Source organism: Rhinopithecus bieti, unplaced genomic scaffold (genome assembly GCF_001698545.2).
Source record: "Rhinopithecus bieti isolate Rb0 unplaced genomic scaffold, ASM169854v2 scaffold_32081, whole genome shotgun sequence".
In the NCBI taxonomy this organism is placed as follows: domain Eukaryota; kingdom Metazoa; phylum Chordata; class Mammalia; order Primates; family Cercopithecidae; genus Rhinopithecus; species Rhinopithecus bieti.
This window is the reverse complement of record NW_016814436.1, coordinates 5,484,926-5,504,468: the sequence shown is the minus strand read 5'-3', so window position 1 is coordinate 5,504,468 and position 19,543 is coordinate 5,484,926. Positions and strand designations below refer to the sequence as shown.

The 19,543-nt window shown below is 58.1% G+C and overlaps 1 protein-coding gene across 1 annotated transcript in view; it reads right to left on the bottom strand.

Moving 5' to 3' along the window:
• WNT7B (Wnt family member 7B) overlaps window positions 1–19,543 on the bottom strand; it is a 50,464-nt gene that overhangs the window by 7,827 nt on the left and 23,094 nt on the right. The window contains exon 3 of the mRNA XM_017850745.1: window positions 1,538–1,809. Coding sequence (XP_017706234.1) covers window positions 1,538–1,809 — 272 coding nt within the window. The remainder of the gene's footprint in view (window positions 1–1,537; window positions 1,810–19,543) is intronic.

The window sequence follows — 19,543 nt, the reverse complement described above, 5'->3', positions numbered from 1 at the left end:
CCATCCATCCCCTCATTCATCCATACTTCCATCCATTCATGTATCCACTCATCCATCCACCCATCCATCCATCCATCCATCCTTCCATCCATCCATCCACTCATACATCCACCCACCCATTCATCCACTCATACATCCACCCATCCATCCTTTCATCCATCCATGCATCCAGTCATCCATCTACTCACCCATCCATCCACTCATCCATCCATCCATCCATCCATCCATCCATCCATCCATCCACCCATCTATCCACCCATCCATCAATCAGTCCACCCATCTACCCATCCATCCATTCATCCATCCATTCACCCCTCAATCCACTCATCCATCCACCCACCTATCCATTCACCCATCCACCCTGCCATTAATCCATCCACCCATCCATCCATCTAACAATAACTTAATAACCACCTGCATGATAACCTCCACATCTACAAGAGAAAGTCAAATCCTTGGCCTGGTGTTTAAGATCTCTTCTTGAGCAGGCCCTACTTCTTGTGCCAGGCCCTACTTGCTTCCCAAGTCCTGTGTCCATCAAGCCTTCACTCTGATACTCTCCTACGCAACCAGGGCCTCACCATCCTGGGTGTGACCCCTGCACCCCTCTTGTGGACGCAGTTCCCATAGCCAGGGCCTTGTCTGATTCCTCTCTGCCCTGTGCCCAGCCTAGCACCTGGCACAGAAAAAGGCAGTGAGTGACCAGTGGCCTCAAATATAGTCCCTGGGCCCGAGGGATTCTTCAACTCCTCTTTGCCTGGAATGGCAAGTCTGTCCCACACCTGAGGAGCCCCCTAGGCTCTGCTGCCCTGGGTGCAGTCCCCAGGCCTCGGAGCCAGAGCCGGCTGGGTGTTCCACTTGGCTGGCCACCCTATCTCAGGCCATCTTGCCGCCGTGCGGCTGCTCCTCCCAGCCCAGTATCTGGGGCCCTCATCTCCAGCGGGCGGAGCCCGGCTTGCTCTGACTTCTTCCCCAGTGTGTCCCTGCCTGAATTTCCTCCATTGCCACCCACCACACTCCGCCCCGCCCCGTGCAGGCGCAGCCTGCTCCCCAGCAGACCCCGGCTCACAGCTTCCACCTTCCTCAGGCTGCTCCTGCTTCCAGGGGGCCTCCCTTCCTTGCTGAGTAAAAAGGCTGCCTCTGTCAGGAAGTCTTTCCTGGTGTGCTGATGTGACCTCTGGGACCAGGAATGCCAAGGGCAGGGACAGGGGCTGTGGTCTGGGACCTCCCCTCACCAGGTCCCCAGCCAAGCCCAGCTCACACCCTGCGTGGAAATGAGGTCCCCGTCTTAGCTGGGGGCTGTGAGCATCGCATCAGCACTCAGAGCCTCGGCTCTCACGTCTCTGGATGGGGACAGCCTCTTCCAGGTATTAGGAGGCTCAGAGCCATGCACAGGGAGGACCCAGACGGCCCCACCTGCTGCACACCTACGGTGACTCAACTGCTTCTGCTACAAGAGGAGCCTGAGGCTCCGAGAGGTCAGCGGGTGACATACCAGTCCCAGCTAATGCCCCCACCAGCCGCACCCGCACCCTACCTTCCTGCCGGCCTCATTGTTGTGCAGGTTCATGAGGCGCCGCGCGTTCTTCTTGATCTCCCGAGCGTCCACGAAGCGCCGGGAGAAGTCGATGCCGTAACGCACGTCGGCTGAGCAGCCACCCCACTTCCAGCCCTCGGCCTGGTTGTAGTAGCCCTGCTTCTCGCGGTCACAGCCGCAGTTGCTCAGGTTGCCTTGGCTGCAGGCGGCAGTGACGGCGTGCGCTACGCCAGCCGCGGTGATGGCATACGTGAAGGCAGCCTCACGGCTCCCTGCAGGGACAGACAGGTGCACAAGGTGAGGCCCCAGGCTCTGGGCCAGGTGGGCTCAGGGGATGAAGTGCCAGGCCTCCATCCACCTGCTGTTGGCTGGTTGTGTGACCCTGGGCTCATTGCTTGCCCCTCTGAGCCTCTGACTCACCAAAGCAGGGCTGATGGGAGCCACCTCTCAGGGCTATGGTGAGGGCCGTGCCTGGAATACAGCAGGCCCCAGGGCACCCTGTGAGTGCCTGGTATACAGCAGGCCCCAGTGCACCCTGCGACCCGCCCTCCAGCATGCAGCACTGCCGACAGCTTCTCTCCCTGTTCCCAAGACTGGGCGGGAGAGGCCCAGTTTCTCCAGCCCTGAGAGTGAGCGGTGGGGACCCATGGAGGGGATGGGTATCCCTGCCTCTGCCCCTCCCCTCTGCCAGCCTCCCAGGAGCCCCTCCTCATGAACGGGCATTTGCACTGACCCCGTGGGGACCAGCTATGCATGGCCAATGGAAGCTGGGGCCACGGGGAGCATGGGGGGGGCTCACCCCCACCCCAAGCCGGGAACCCAGGTAGAAGTCAACCAGCTCAGAAGCCCTTTGTTGCCATCTCCCTCTTGGTCCACCCACCTTCAGTCCATCTCCAGATCCTGGGCTCCTTTTCCTCACCTCCTCCTAATACCCCTGCCTGACCCAGGGGCCCCAGAACTGCCTGGACTTGGGCAACAGTCCTCCCTGCCTCCCTCCTCCCCCAGCCACCAGCTGGTTCACTCCAAGGGCTGTCTGGCCAGGGCCCTCGCTGGCACCTTCGCTGATTCCCTCTGCTGGTAGAGCCAAGCCCACGGCTGAGCTGGGAAGGGAGGGTCCCAGGTCAATGCCCGCTGGCTGCCCCAGCCCTCTCTCCCCATCCTCTGCCCAGAACAATGACTCAGTCCTTCCAGGCGCTGCCCACATCCCCTGGGGATTATGTGGTCTTTTTGGTGGAATTCCCTCCTGCTTCATACCCAAATCCCAAGGACCATCCAAGGCCCAGGTCTGAGGCCTCCCCGTCCAGGCAGCCTTCCCAGACCCCCAGACAGAAGGGAGCACTTGGTACCTGACCCCTCAGTTCCAAATCTGACCCAGATCCGGACACCCTCTCCCTGGTAAGTCTTACAGGTGAGGACTTCCATATGGGTCCGAAGGCCCCTGAGATGGGCAGCTCTCATTTCCTCTTTGTTTTCCCCAGCCCCAGGCCAGGCCCTGTGCATCCTTCCATCCCGACCCTGGACTCTTGGGTCCCTCTCAACCTGCCCCTGCCTGGGTCTGTGTCATTTCTATGTCCCCAGCACCTGGCCCATGTGGACACCGAGCAGGCTCAACCATGCCAGCTGGAGGACCAAGAGCCAAACTCCAGTGAGCGGGAACCTCCCTGCCCATCTCAGCAACAGGCAGAACAGGGCAGGTGCTCAGCCCAGGAGAGGGCAGCTGGAGACTCACACTGCTGGCATGGCACAGTCCCCTGCCCAGCACCCGCGAGCACCCGCACAGCCCTCAGTTGCCCACTGCTGTGCCTGTTATTGGGGCTGAGGTGACAGCCCACAGATTGAGACAGAGTCAACTCAGGTCTGTTCTATGAACAACCATTGAGCACCAACGGCATGCCCAGCCTTGTGCTAGGTGCTGTGTGTGTGCTCTGGGGCCACTTCGTTGCCCACAGCCAGCTGGGGGCTCAGCCAGGTGGGGTCCCTCTTCCCTAGGGTATCTTCCATCAGGGTGAGGACTGAGGCGGGGCCCACCAGCCTCAGAAGACCTTGGTGGGCTATCTGTCTGCTGTCATGGAGGGAGCCACGGCTTCCTAGGAACTTCCTTCCTGAGAAGAACTAAGGGGAGGGTGGTGTCCAGCATCCCTCCCTCCCCAGCAAGATTCGAGACTGCAATGATCGGCCTCCTCTGAGCTGCAGGCAGCACGGCCCCTGCCTTCGAAGGGCCTCATCCTGCCAGCCTCTCCTCCTCTGGCCGCTGCCCACCCACACTACCCACTCTCTGCCTGGGCCAGGGCCAGGAAGATATAGGAATTCACCTCCCCGAGTCTGAATTAGGTCGAGATGACCCGAAGGGAAGCCCTTGCATGATGTGTGAAGTGGGGTATTAAACGCCCCATTCTGTCTGCATTACCCAAGCACAGCAGGGCCTGCTGGCAAGAAAGCCTCGGAAATCTCATGGGGGTAGGGGTAGGGGGCAATAAACCAAGAGGGGGGATCCCAGGAAAGGGTCGAGAAGGGCCACAGAAGGGTCATGGCACCTCAAAGGATTCACTGACCTGCCTCTGTGGGGTGGAGTCAAGGAAGGCTTCCTGGAGGAGGTTACATTTTAAGTAGGTACAGTCTTAACAAGGAGCATGGATTCACGTGTGTGTGTGTGTGTGTGTGTGTGTGATGTGTATGTGTGGCTGTGGTAGGCATGTACTCCCAGCATGGTCACACAGAGACAAAGATGCTGAGCTGTGGAAGGGTTTGGTGAGGTCATGAGTGGCCATAGAGGAGGGGGAGAATGTCTTGCAAGCAGGTGGCACTTTCTGTCCAGGTGCCAGGGCCAGCTGCTAGGGAGGGCTGGATGTCAGGGCGCTTGCCTGGCCACACAGGTGTGGATTCTGGAACATTCAGAGGCCGGTTGACACCGGCACCAGTGTAGCCCACCCTCAGGGCTCTCCCCGTGCACCGGCTGTGCACCTGACCCTCACATGCGCTCCCATTTCACCTGGACATTAGGATGAGGTGCATCCAGCCATGATTCCCAGTTTACAGAGGAGGAAGCAGAGGCACAGAGAGTGGCTGGAGCAAGATTCAAACCCAGGGAATGAATTCAAAGACCAGGAAGGCTGACGGAGGAGCAAAGCGCCTAGGGTCGGGGGTGCTGGAAGCTCTTCTGCCCCCACCTTGGCCTGTCTGAGTCTAAGGTGACCTGGGGCAGCAGGAGACGGCAAATGTGGGCTGTGCAGCCCCCAGGGAGATGCTGCCTGTGAACAGTCGGTGGACCTGGGGGGCAGGGGCAGCTGCAGTCAGGCTCTGGGCGGGAAGCTCTAGGGAGGCTGAGCTGGCTTCGGAGTGGGCACATGTCACCCAATGGAGGGAGTCTAGGAACCCCAAACGATTGTGTGGGCCTGGCCGGTGGAGCTTGAGGACAGATGTGGATGTCCCCTTAGAGGTCCTGGAACAACAGCCTGTGATCCTCCTCTTCCTACCCCATGGGAAGGCTGCAGAGCCGGCCAGGGGATACCACTGTCCTGAAGTCCCTGAGTAGGCTGGCAGGTCCACTGTTGAGTTTGCACACTTGGAGGACGCTTCCTACAAGCCTCCTTTCCAGCCTCCCGCAAGCGCCTGCTCTCACCCGGCTATGCCCGCCCCAGGCTTAGACTCAGTTACTCACCAGTTACTCATCGCCTGCCGCTCCCGCTAATTCCTTTTTTATTTGCTTTTAATGAGCCAAACTCTCTGGTCTCCCATGGAGACAAGCAGGAGGTGAGCTGCAGAGAGTCGTAGTTTTGGGAGAATCAATAAGAATGACGTTAGGTCCAGCAAGAGTCACTGCCGTGGACTGCGGGCTCCCGTGCGCCTGGCACGTTGCCTGTGTTGTCCGGTTAAATTCTCGCAGCAGCCCACGGGGGAGGGCCCGTTACCCGATGTTACAGACCTAGATGCCCACTCCAAGGGCTTTGTCATGGCGTGCCTGGGTGTGTAGTGAGAAGGGCAGAAGGGCTGCAGGCTTCCCCTGTGTCCCTCCCCAAGTCACTCCTGGGGCCGTGACTGGGGCACCTTGCCAGTCCGTGCACACACCATGCTTCCTCCAGGCTGACAGCAAGCTAGCGCTTAGACTTAGAAGCCGGTCCTCTGCAGCGGGCGCAGACAGACTGGACCCATGCGCCTTGCTCAGCAGCTGTTAGTGCCCCCAAGGCCTCTGAGATGACTCCCAGTGGCTTGGCCTGGCCCCCAAGGCCCCAGAGGCCTGATCCCACCCGTCCTCACCCACCGCTGTCTGCAGCCCAGTGTGGCCCACCTGCAGGTTGGGCAGCCACCTCCGGCGCACAGTAACTACTCCTGAATAAAGGACCTGCTGGCTTCCTGCCGCCTGCCCTGGGGACAGCAGCCCCCTCTCTTCCTGGAATACCTGCCCACTCTCCCACATATCCATGCACTACTCAGGCTCTCAGGGAGGGCTGCTCCCTGCTCCCCAAATTCCCACTGTGGTGAGCACGCCCTCCTCTGGGCTCTCACTAGGTGCCCCTCAGGCTGCAGGGGTGGTGGGCAGGATCCACATCAGATTCTTTTGTGTACTCCCCCTACCCACTGCTGTTTCCCAAATCCCATGCATGAGCAGGTCTGGGCTGGTCACCTCCCCGACACCACCTTGTCTCCAAGACAGCCCCGTTCTGATCAGACCCATTTCACAGATGGGAAAACTGAGGCTTCAAAGCAGGAAGTGATTTGCAATAGACCCATGGCAGACCACAGCCATCTGAGCTCAGCAGCTGCCCTAGATGTGTGTGGTGATGGGGAAGCTGGATGCGGGCAGCATGGATGCTGTGTTTGGGGCCGGCAGCTGTCCTGCTGATACACTTGGGTCTCGGGAGGCCTAGGGGCCTCTCTGAAGACCCACAGCTTACCCAAGCACAGGTCTGTACCCTCAAACTCTAGAGCCAGCAGCAGCAGCCAGCAGTATCCCTAGAAAATGCCAGAGCAGGCTATATTCTGGCCACCCCTCATCCCACAGCCCTCAAGAGCACTGGGCGGGTTTCTGAGTAATGGTCCCGAAGGTTCCAGGCCCGCTGCAGGATTCACTGTTTCCAGTGCAATCTATCTCTGGTGCCTCGGCAAGTCACCAACCCTCTCTGAGCCTGTGTTCCCATTTGCCACATGGAACTCAAAGTCCTCACCTTGCTGCACAGCCCTAGCTGCCAGCTCTGAGAGCAAACAGGACGAGAGGGCATGGTACCCACATCACCAAGATGGTGGGCAGCCCAGGGCCGGCTGGGGGTGGACCAGATGCAGCAAAGGACTCCAGGGCAGGCCCAGGTGTCTCTCTGTGCTCCATGCAGACTGGGCTGGAAACAGCCTCCTCCCCAGGGCCAGCCCCCTCAGCCCTGCCCAGCAATCCCCTCAAATCCAGAGTATCAGAGCAGCAGAGTCCTCAGAGGCATGTGGGTAAACGGAGGCTGCTGGGGCAGGAATGTTCTGTCTACGCAAGGGCCATTCAGCTCTGCTCTCTTTTCCATAAGTTATTTGAACTCGAGCCCTCACTGGACCCCCTGGCTGGGCCCAGGACAGGCTCAGAGGGAGGAGACACAGCCCCCTGCCCTGCCCCTGCGGTGCCAGCCAGACCCTGATGTCCAGGGAAAGGGGGTGTGCTAGGGCAGAGCTGGGCCCTCATCCACAGTCATCTCACTCTGACCATGAGGAGGACGCTGCGGACCCTGGCAGATCTTTGTGAGTAGCTTCTAGAAAGAACAGACGTGTCTCCTGAACAAAGCTGGGGCTTGGGCAGGACAGGGCTTCCCACTCCCCTCCTCAGGGCAGAGCTGAGGGCTGAGTCCACCCTCCCAGCCACAGCTGCCACTCCTCACCATCCACTCATGCTCCCTGCCACTTCCTAGCATCCACAGGGGCCAGGGCGCTTTTACTAGCAAGCCGTGGCTGAGCTCCTAGTGACCTGATTAACTGCATGGAGGCGGAGATCGGAGAGGTGCTTGGTGCCCTCTTAGGAGGAGAGCCAGGAGTCTGCAGCCTCAGTGCTGAGAAGGCCCTTGGGACCATCCAGTGCGGCTCCTCCATCCCAGCAAGGAGCCTGAGGCCCAGAGATGGGCAGCACGCTCCCCAAGGTCACACAGCAGCTCAGGAAATGGGGGATCCAGAATCTGAGGTTCTCAAGTGAATGAGATGAAGGCAAAGGTCTGGGGGCCACACATGGCCCCGGAGTCTTCTGGAAGCAAGGGGGAGGCTCAGAGTCTGATGCCCTGCCTTCAAGTCTAGACCCTGAAATTTGCCAGCTGAGCGACCTCAGACCAGTGAAGGGACTTTCTGTGTCCCTGCCTCCCTACCTGCAAGATGAGAGAACTGCTCCAACCCGGCCAAGAAGGGTACACACGTTCCTGGGGGCAGGCTGGCCTAAGCTTCATGCCTACAGGTGTGACGTACGACACATTTGGGAGCTTCGTGGGCAGACATACATTTGGGCATCCCTGGGCAGCAGGTGTGTGCCTCTGCACGTGTCCCTGGGCGTACACCTGGGCTGATCCTTGGAGGCAGTGCCCGGGAGTGGCCGTGTGAACCTGTGCTCATGGATCTGTGCTTCCGGCCCACACGGTTCAATTCTCCTCCTCCCTGACAACCTGTGCTTGTCCCTCTTTTTAAAAAATGACGTTTTGGGGCGGGCATGGTGGCTCACGCCTGTAATCCCAGCAGCACTTTGGGAGGCTGAAGTGGGCGGATCACCTGAGGTCAGGAGTTTGAGTCCAGCCTGGCCAAAATGGTGAAACCCCATCTCTACTAAAAATACAAAATTAGTCAGGCATGGTGGCAGGCACCTGTAATCCCAGCTACTTGGGAGGTTGAGGCAGGAGAATCGCTTGAACCTGGGAGGTAGAGGTTGCAGTGAGCCGAGACCGCACCATTGCACTCCAGTCTGGGCAATAGAGTAAGAATCCGTCTAAAAAAAAAAAAGACATTTTCTACAACTCAATAATAAAATGGTTAACAACTCAATTAAAAAGGACAAAGACCAACGGATAAATGGGTAAAGAAAAGGTGGTGTCGATACACAATGGAATATTACTCAGCCATAAAAAAGAATGAAACCCTGTCATTGCTGCAGTGGCATGCGGGTCATCGTGTTAAGTGAAAGAAGCCAGGCACAGAGAGACCAATATCGCGTGTTCTCACTCACATGGAGGAGCTAAAAAAGTTGATGTTATTGAGGTAGGGAATGGAATGACAGATGCCAATGGCTGGGGAGGGTGTCAGAGCATGAAGAGAGGTGGGTTAAGAGGTACAAAGATGGCCGGGCGTGGTGGCTCACACCTGTAATTCCCGCATGTTGGGAGGCTGAGGCGGGTAGATTACCTGAGGTCAGGAGTTCAAGACCAGCCTGACCAACATGGTGAAACCCCGTCTCTACTAAAAATACAAAAATTAGCCAGGCGTGGTGGTGGGAGCCTGTAATCTCAGCTACTCGGGAGGCTGAGGCAGGAGAATTGCTTGAACCTGAGAGGTGGAGGTTGCAGTGAGCCAAGGTCCAACCACTGCACTCTAGCCTGGGCAACAAAGCAAGAATCCATCTTGAAAAAAAAAACAAAAACCAGAGGTACAAATACACACAGGTGGAAGGAGGGAGGTGTAGTGCCTGACAGCACAGTGGGGTGACTAGAGTTAACAACAATATATTGTGTATTTCAGAACAGCTAGAAGAGAGAACTGGAAATGTTCCCAACACACAGAAATGATAAATATTCTAAAGGAAGGAAATCTTAATACCCTGACTTGATTGTTACACATTGCGTACATATATCCACATATCACATGGACCCCATAAATATGTGTAATATTATGTGTTAATTTCCAATCAAAAAATAAAAGCTAAAAAATAATAGGCCAAGGACCTGAACAGACATTTGTCCAAAGAAGGTATAAAAACATCCAATAAGCAGATAAAAAGCTTCTCAGCATCATTAGCTGTCAAGGAAACACAGATCCAACCCACAATGAGATGCCACTTCACACGCACTAGGAATAAAAGGTAAAAAAGACTGACAATAACAAGTGCTGGCGAGGATGTGGAGAAATGGGAACTCCGGTGTGCGGGTGGCAGTGTGAGACGCTGTAGCCGCTGTGGCAAAGTTGGGCAGCTCCTCAAAAACTTAAATGTAGGGTTACCATGAGACCCAGCATCGCCACTCCTATGCATACACTTCATAGAAATGAAACAGGCACCCACTTATAAACTTGTGCAGAAGTACTCACGGTAGCCTCATTTCTAACAGCCCAAAGTAGAAACAGCCCAGGTGTCCATCCATGGACGAAAGGATAAGGCAAATGTGTCCTATCCATGTGACAGAATATCACTCAGCCTTAAAAAGGAATGAAGTATTGCTACATGCTCCAGTGTGGATAAAACTCGAACGTATCGGCTGGGCACGGTTGCTCACACCTATAGTCCCGACGCTTTGGGAAGCCGAGACGGGCGGATCCCTTAAGCCCAGAAATTTGAGACCAGTCCGGGCAACATGGCAAAACCCTGTCTCTACAAAAAGAAAAAAAAGGGCCAGGCGCGGTGGCTCAAGCCTGTAATCCCAGCACTTTGGGAGGCCGAGACGGGCGGATCACGAGGTCAGGAGATCGAGACCATCCTGGCTAACACAGTGAAACCCCGTCTCTACCAAAAAATACGAGAAAAAAAAAAAAAAAAAAAAACTAGCCGGGCGTGGTGGCAGGCGCCTGTAGTCCCAGCTACTCGGGAGGCTGACGCAGCAGAATGGCGTAAACCTGGGTGGCGGAGCTTGCAGTGAGCTGAGATCCGGCCACTGCACTCTAGCCTGGGCGACAGAGCGAGACTCCATCTCAAAAAAAAAAAAGAAAAAAGAAAAAAAAAATACACACACACACACACATAGCCAGGTGTGGTGGTGCACGTGCCTGTGGTCCCAGCTCCTCAAGAGGCTGAGGTAGGAGGGCCACTTGTGCCCAGGAGGTCAAGGCTGCAGTGAGCCATGTTCACACCACTGCACTCCAGCCTGGGCAACAAAGTGAGATGCTATCTCAACCCCCACCTCAAAAACCCCAAAACATCGTGCTAAGTGAAAGAAGCCAGACACCAAAGGCCACATAGAGTGTGATTCCATTTCAATTAAATGCCCAGAGGAGGTGGAATTGGAGACACAGACAGCACCTTAGTATTGCCAGGGGCAAGAGGACTGGGACTGATTAAGCCACAGGGTTTCTTTCTGGGGTGATGAAAACGTTCTAAAATCAACTGCAGGGACAGCTACACAACTCAGGATATACTAAAAACCATGGGCTTGTACACGTTAAATGGATGAATTGTAAAGTGTGTGAATTGGATCTCAGTGAAGCTGTGACGGACACACAGGACACTGGGTGGCTTTCAGAGGGCTTCAGACCCATGTCCTACTCAATTTAAACCCTCCCTGAGGCCCCATGGGTATGAACTAAGATTCCCCCACCTCACAATTAGGACACTGGGCTCAGGAGAGGCAGGCGACTGGCCCAAGGTGACACAGCAAGCGAGACACTGAGCTGGGATCTGATGGGGACCCCAGAGTTCGTGCTCAGCCCACTCCCCACCCACCAGGACAGGGAAACCTGCAAAGTCTGCCTTGCACCTCACTGACCTGGACACCACGCTCGCCTGTGCCAGCCTCTGACACTCTACACACGTGCGACACCGCCTGTAACACTCATGTTGTTGCCACCTGTGTGTCCCTGGCACCAAGGACAGCCTCCCTCCTGGCTGGACCTCCCAGAATCCCAGGGGTGAGGCTCTCAGCCACCCATCCATCAAGTACTTGCCCAAAGTCAAGTGCAAGGCCTAGCACACAGCAGGGCAGCACCAACACACCGAACCCGGGGGGCAGACAGGCTGGGAGCGGCTCACAGACAGTGCAGCCAGAGACCAGGGATCAGAGCCACAGAGGAGCTGGCAGGGCAGAGTGGCTGGAGGGGTGCAGGGTGGCCAGTGAGGGCTCCTCTCAGGAAGGGATGCTGAAGGTGGGTCCCAAAGGATGGGAGAGGTGAGGAACGCAGAGGTGCAGGGAACAGTGCTCCAGGCAGAGGGAACAGCAATGCTAAGACCCCGAGGTGAGAATGAGCTGAGCATGAGCGGTTTGTCCCAGCAGAGATCAGTGAGGATGAAGTGGGGGACGGCCCTTGGGGGCTGTACCATGTGGCCCTCGGAGAAGACTTTGGACTTTGTTCTGAAAAGATGGAAGGCCCTGGAAGGTGTCACTTTGACTTACATTGAAAGGGACCATCCACCCCACCCACTGGGAGGCCTGTGCAAGGGTTTGGGTAAGAAATGCTGATGACCCACTAGGCAGAGGAGGCGAAAAGTGACCAGGGCTCAGAGTCTCAGGGTCCAGCTAATGGGACAGAGTCTCGGGGCAGAGCTAACGGGATTAGCAAGTGGACCAGGTGAGGCGGTTTAGAGAGAAAGGAGTGTAGAAGGGGCAGGCACGGTGGCTCACGCCTGTAATCCCAGCACCTTGGGAGGCCAAGGCAGGCGGATCACCTGAGATCAGGGGTTTGAGACCAGTCTGGCCAACATGGCGAAACCCTGTCTGTACTAAAAATACAAAAATTAGTCTGGTGTGGTGGCGGGGGCCTGTAATCCCAGCCACTTGGGAAGCTGAGCCAGGAGAATCACTCGAACCTGGGAGGTGAAGGTTGCAGTGAGCTGAGATCGCGCCACTGCACTCCAGCCTGGGCGACACTCCAGCCTTTGTCTCAAAAAAAAAAAAAAAAAAAAAGGGTGCCGAAGGGGCCCCAATGCAAGTGAGGGCAGCTGGTGGGGGCCTGCTACCAGGAAGCGGGACAGGATCAGGCAGAAGGAGTTGCCTCGGCCACAGGTGGTTTAAGGTGTCCAGGGATAGCAGGAGGGAGGTGAGGGGCAGGTGGGAACTCAAGCCTGGCACTGAGAAGATGTCCCAGCATTGCCCAGCCCCTACTTCCTGGGGCCAACCCCCCATGGAACTGGGGTTTGGGCTCCATGACCCTAGCCAAGGCCCTCACTCCTCAAGCCTCAGCTTCCCCATTACCATGGGATGAGGCCTGGTGCTGTGGGTTCTTTAAAATCCCTTTAGCAGGGGAGCTTTTGTGAGATAGACTTTCCTGAAGAATAGGTCAGGGGAGGGCTGCTGGGGCTGAGGTAGACTAGGGATGCAGGGTGGGGTGGGGTCCCTGAGGCTGGGCTGGGGAGGGGTCCCTGGGACACGACTGGTTGGCGAGCTCTTTGGTCATCTGAGCCCCCGTCTGCCCCCTACCCCACCTGATTCCCAGGCTTTTCACAGCCCTGAGCTGCACAGTGGAGTACGGTCCCTCCTCCCCAGTTTACCAGTGTAGAGATTGAGACCAAGGGAGGTGAGGAGACACCCCTGGGCCACACCTGCAGCTCCTGGTGTTACCCGGCCCAGCTGGTGTGGTGCCCGTGTCCAGGCTGGGGGTCTTGGTCTAGACAGGGCTCGAAGTGGCTGTTGGGCACAGAAACTGGAAGAGAAGCTCAGGTCCCAGGTGGGGCCCCACAATGGCCCCCTGTGGCTGTCCACACCCCAGCCTGCCCTTTGACCCCAGCCGGGGCTCAGTCACAGGGGGACAAGTCACCGCTTGAGCTAGTCTGGGATATGCATCCCTGACACACACAGAGCTCAGGCTGGGGACATCGGGGTGGAGGCAGGGACCAAGGCATGGGCAGAGAGGCCTCCAGGCCACAGCTTGGCCCCAGTCCCTGCTTGTGCAGTTTAAGGATCAGAAGCCCAGAGCCCTGGCCTGCCTGGCCCTGCTGCAATCCTGGCCTGGACCACCCGGGGCCGAGGCACGCTCTGGCCAGGGACGGCTGGGCAGGCTGCCTCACACCCTGCTCCTAATTCTGCACCTTAAACAAAGGTGATAGCAGCACACACCTTGTGGGGTCCTCCGTGGGAGAGTTGAGGCAGTGGAGGGCTCAGGACGGGTAGGAACATAAAAGTGCCCGATGCGCGTGGGCCGCTTTTATTAATATTACCCATCTCCGAGCAGGCCTGGACTCTAGGCCCAATGGTCCTGGCCTGGGTGCAGCCTGAGTGGATGCTGCATGTGTGTGCATGTATGTGTGCATGTGTGTGTGCGCGTGTGTGCAATGTGCGCGTGTGTGCATGTGTGTGCATGTGTTTATGTGTGCGCGTGTGTGTGTGCCAGGTGTACTGCTGTATGTCTCTCCACACGTCTCTGTCCTTCCCTCTCTGTTTCTCCCTCTCCCTCTGGGTCCCTCTGTCCCTCTCTGTCCCTCTGTCTCTCTCCAGCCCCGCCCGGCCCCCGCCCGGGCTCGGGCTGAGTCAGCGTCTCCACACTAAGCTCTTCCCTGCCGTTGTCATAAACAGATCATTGGAAAAAGTCATGCCAGGTCCAAACACGCTGGCGCCCATGCGCCTGAGGCCTTTGTTCCGACCCAGCGGAGGCCCTCACACGCCAAGCGGCAGCCCCCCAGGTGGGGACAGCAGGCTCCGAGTGGGAAGGACCTAGCCTTCCGAGGCTTTTCCCCAGCCCTGAGGTGCTGGGGACACCCAGGAGGCCCCTCCTGCATCCAGCCCATGGTGGCCTGCCCTCGGGAGTGCTCTGGCAAAGCCAGCAACCACCTGTGTGAGGTAGCACAGAGACCCTTTCCTCCCCGGGGTTGCCCCAGGGCCTCTCAGCACCTGGATCCTGGTGGCGGTTCCCTGAGAGCCTGCGGGCTTCTCTGGTCCTTGGGGGCCACGTGGCCTTGGGTGAGTCACACGGTCTCCTTGTGAGCCTCAGTCTCCCCATCTGTGACGTGTGGATGACAGGACCTGAGGTGGTCATGTGACAGGGCCCAGCCCAGGCGGGGGCTACAGCCGTGAAAGAAATGACCCTCCCGAAAAGGTGGCAGGAGTTGGGCTGAGCGATGGCTGAGGGCCAGGTTGCTGTGCCCCTATGAAGCTGAGGGAGGGGCCCTACCCACCCTGGGGTCTATGTCCTGCTTCAGTGGCCCAGGGCTCTGGAGGCTTTGCCCATGGAACTCACGTGGGAAGCTCTGTGGGGACCTCCATGTCCTTATTCTGAGGAGAGACCCCAAATCCTGGCAGAGTCCCAGCCCCCACCTTGGCTCCTCCTGAGGCAGGTGGGGCACCAAGGCCCCCAGGGCACTGGGCTGCACCCAGGGTCACACAGTGGGACCCGGGCAGGTAGGGCCTGTGTCCTTGGCAGTGGCCTCTCCACAGCCAGACCCCATCCCCACTCCACTGTTGTCCTGTCTGTCAGGGGCCTGCCCGGGAGGATGGAAAATTCCCAACTTGGATGAGTTTCAGGTGGCCTTGGAGGGGCCATGTGGAAGGATTGGGACCAGAGGACCAGCCACCACCCAGCTCACAGGGCCTCCATGCCACCCCCAGGAAAGGCCACAGCCCTACCACTGCCACAGCCCCTTGGGCTCAATCCTCCCAGGTGCCTGTGAGCTGCCTTCCTGGGGTGGGGCAGCCCCGGCCTCATCCCACCCCGAGCCAGGAGTGGGCTTGGGCAGCCTCGCCTCCAGGAAAGTCTTTCTGACCCTGACCTTCAAGGCCCCAGTAGTCCCTACAGTCCTGGCTGCCTGGGCCCTGAGCCTCAGAAATGTCCACTGAGCTGCCTTGGGCTGGGCCCCCTGGATGAGGGTGGAGGTGGGAGTGACCGGGGTTGTCAGCCTGAGGCCTGCAGACCACCAAGGTGCAGCCAGCATGAGACTGGGCCCGGCAAGCATTGCCTCCCGGCCTGGCCCCATTGGCCTGTGCTCACCCATTGTGTCCCGGGTGCAAGCCCTGGCCTGGCATACAGCAGGCACTCAATGAATGCAGGCTGAAGAACAACCAGGCCTGATAAAGGGGGCTGCCCTCCTGCCCCCAAGCTGACTGTCCTTCAAAAACGGCTGCTCAGTGACCCTCTGCCCTCAGACTGCCCCACCCCACGCTGGAGGACAGTGTCCCGGGAGTGACGGTCAGATCCAGGTTCAAATGTCCCATCTGTCTCTGACAGGATGACTTGGGGCCACTCCCTCCTGTCCCCACGGGTGCAGCACCACTCAATGGAAGTCTCAGGCAAGCTGCAGGTGTCAGCTGAAATTTTCTAGCAGCCACATTAAGAAAAGTGAAAATAATTTTGGTGAACTTTTTTTTTTTTTTTTTTTGAGACGGAATTTCACTCGTTGCCCAGGCTGGAGTGCGGTGGCGTGATCTCGGCTCACTGAAATCTCCGAGCTTCAAGTGACTCTCCTGCCTCAGCCTCCCGAGTACCTGGGATTACAGGCACGCGCCACCACACTCAGCTGATTTTGTGTTTTTAGTAGAGATGGGGTTTCACCATGTTGCTCATACTGGTCTCAAACTCCTGACCTCAAGTGGTCCACCCACCTCAGCCTCCCAAAGTGCTGGGATGACAGGTGTGAGCCACCGTGACTGGCTGGTGAACTTAATTTTGATAGTATATTTTATTTAGCCAATATATCCAAAATCTTACCATCTCAGTAGAAGAGTCATTCAAGAGATACCGTATTTGCTTTTGGGGTTTGAGTCTTCAAAATCCATGTGTATCTTACACTTACAGCACATTTCGGTTGGTCCATACCATATCATAAACGCTTCCCTGCCAGAGGTGGCCTGGGGCCATCAGAGTGAACAGGTGGAGAGTCCAGCCCTCGAGACCTCGTCCCTGCTGGGGGTCACCGGGCGTGGCCTACAAAACCCTACAGGGCAGCAGATGCACCTGGCCTGGGAGTCACCCTCTCACCCCACAACCCCTGGCCTCTCAGATACCCCAAGATGGGTCTCTTGGCCCCTCAGACTGTCCAGCAGCTGACAGCCCTTGCTGAGCCCCCACTATGTGCAGCCCAGGAAGACACTCCCCATGCAGAGTTCATCCCCAAAGCAAACAGGAGCGAGCAACAGCTGTGCTGGTGTCCCCGGCCGCTCACATGAGCATGGATTAGGGGCAGTCCCTCTGCCTGGTCATGTCTGAGGCCAGCACATGATGGGCAGGACTCAGCATTCCCTGGCAGCTCAAGGGTGGGGCTAGGGGGCCCGAGAGCACTCAGCCGCTGCCCCAGGCCCAGGCCTGTGCTCCTGGGGGACTCCGGGCTCTGGGGCGTGGGGGCGGCGCAGTGGTTGGAAGGAAGTGGCCTGCAGAGGGAAGGCCCTCCCCTCCTCAGAATCTCCTATGCCTTCTGGACCCGCCAGAGCTTCACTGCTGCTCCAGCCCTGCCCTCACCCTCCAGCCTCTCCTGTTAGCCCTGGAAGCTCCTGTCATTCCTGGAAAAGTACTTTCGGCTTTCTGGCCCTGGAGCCTCAGCAGACGCTGTTCCATCCACCTGGCGCCCCCTTCCCTGTGCTCACCTCCAGGCTGGCCTGGGTCATCTCCCCCGGGAAGCCCTTGCTGACAACCCTGATTTGATGATCGTGCCTGTTTGAAACTCCCTGCCTTGCTGGGAGGCCCCAGGTGTCCAACAGACTTTCCTGGGATAAGAGGTTCTCCTGATGTTCATGCCGCCCATTTATTCTCCTTCCCCAACCGTGGCAGAAGACTGCTCAGCTGGGGACAGTCACCTCTAAGCTCATTTCTAGTCAACAGAAGAGACAAGAGACAAGCCTCTCTCGACGCATGAGGAATAGGCCTGGGATGGGCTCAGGAGGCCTCCAGGCATGAGGGGGACCACAGCAGTGCAGGGGGGCCTAGTGTGAGCCTTGCTCTGAGGGGAGCAGAGCAACTGGAACCCAGGGGCCCAGGGCAAAGCCGGCACAGGGTCATTCGAAGAAACGTCTGTCTAATGGGGAGAAGGGAGCGCTCCATCCCCAGAGGCATACAAGCACCCACACCAGGTGATGGAAAAGGGATTGGAACTTTGCACAGGGGGGTGATTTGCCCTTTTAAGGGTACCCTTTCAGCCCTCAAGATTTAGGCACAGCCCGAGGTCAAGGCCTGAAAGGGGCTATCCCACCCACACAGGCCAAGCCCCTTCTCAGGGCCAATCATTAATTGGCACTGCTTGAGTGGCTGTTCCCACGAGTGTCCCGGCAGCCTGCCAACCGATGGCCCAGCTCCCAGCCCATGCCAGGGCACCCAGCTGGCCTCGGACATGGCTAGCCTCCCTGATCGGCCTCTCTTCCTGCTCATGACTCCCCGCAGCTGAGCCGTGGAAGGGGAACGGGGCCTGGCGTGCTTGGGGAGGAGAGAGGAGCCAGATATACCTGAAGCTCTGGTTTTCAGAAGGGATGCGGGGAACCAGGGTGAATATGGGAGGCAGCTACTCAGATTCCAGGCTAGGAAGCTCACATTATCCTGAGGCCATAGGGAGCTACTGCAGGTTTTGGAGGAAGGGCGTCTGTTTAACTCCACAACTAGGGCTGGTGTGGGCAGGAGGCAGTGACAGCTGCCAGAGGAGGGCCAGTAAAGCAGACCGTGCTGGGGCCATGGGGCAGAGCCCTGAGGTGTGTGGGGAAATGATACCAGCCTTCTGCTGAGACAAATGGCTGGAGGAAAGCTGGGGACAGGAGATTTAAGTAACAGGGTGCTGAGTGTGTCGAGCCAGAGGTTCGCATGGGTCGGGGGGAACGGAAGCCGTGGGCAGGAGTGAGCCTGCAGTTGACAGGGCAGAGCAGGGCACGGGGGCCAAGGGTCACCTGGAAGAGCCGGCACTTCCCAGCTGGGACTGGGCAGAGAAGTCCAGGCTACAAGCCAGGGCCCAGAAGCCAGGGAAGAGGGGGGACAGTTGATACCAGGAAGGTCACAAGAGGCCCAGACCGAGAGCGGTGGGGGCCCCCGATCAAGGGTGTGAAATGAGGATGGTGGGTGTGGACAGCTCTGCCAAAAAGTTTGCTTCTGAAACTCTTGGGAAAGCACGGGGGGTGTCTTAGGTGAGTTCCCTAGCAAAGAGACTGAGACGGGATGCAGCACTTCCAGGATTGAGGAACAGGACAGGACACACAGCCGCGTGGCCACACAGCCTGATTCCCAGGTGAGCTCAGGGACCCCACAGAGGTGCCCAGGGCGGCCCACATGTCCCTCACCCCATGTCTCATGGTCCCAAATAAAGTTCAAGCTCCCAGCCCTCTGTCGAGCAGCAGGACGATTTCCACGTCTGCCCGTCTCCTGGCACAGTGAGGCAGCGAGGATTAGCAGGAGCGGCGAGGGACACCTGATCCACGCGCAGCTCCACCACAACTCCCCGCGGGCTCAGCCAGGAGGCAGGGGCACCCACAGCTGCCTCTGAGCCCGCCAGCTCAGCGCTGAGGGGCCAGGCAGGCAGATGGGCCCTAGCATGAGTGAGTACTCGTGCCGACACCCTCCCCACCGGGGTGGATGGGCAGCCCTGCCTGCCACAGCTGGCACCTGGAAGGAGGGAACTGCACTTGGGTGGTGGGGCCCCAGGGAGCGGGCGGTGCCACCCTCCTTGCTGTGCCAGGCGCCACCCACAGGCTGCTCACCACAAAGGGGCCCCCAGGGGCTTTTCCCCTGCACCACCCCCAGCCCCACACCAGCGTTCCAAGCCCTGCAGAACCTAGCTCTGGCCTGTGTCCCGGCAGCTGCGGCTCTGCTCAGCTCCAGGATCAGAAGGACATGTTATGCCCATGGGCTGGGCATCCCTGCAAGCCTGGCACTGTGCCCAAGTTATCCCCCCTCCTCTGCCTCTCACCACAGCCTGGAGGGCAGGGCACATCACTAGCCCCACTCTCATGCACAGAACAGCAATTTATTGAGCACCTGGGAGAGCCACGTGGACCCACACAAGGGCCTACTGGCTTGGAGCTCACGTCACCCGTGGGGAAGTTGAGGCCCTGAGCAGCCCCGAGTGACGTGCTCAAGCTCACAAAGCTGGATTCAAACCCAGGTCAGGCTCCAAAGATCCCCTTTCCTTTTTTTTTTCTGAGACAGAGTCTTGCTCTGTCACCCAGGCTGGAGTGCAATGGTGTGATCTCGGCTCACTGCAGCCTCCCTCCGCCTCCCGGGTTCAAGCGATTCTCCTGCCTCAGCCTCCCA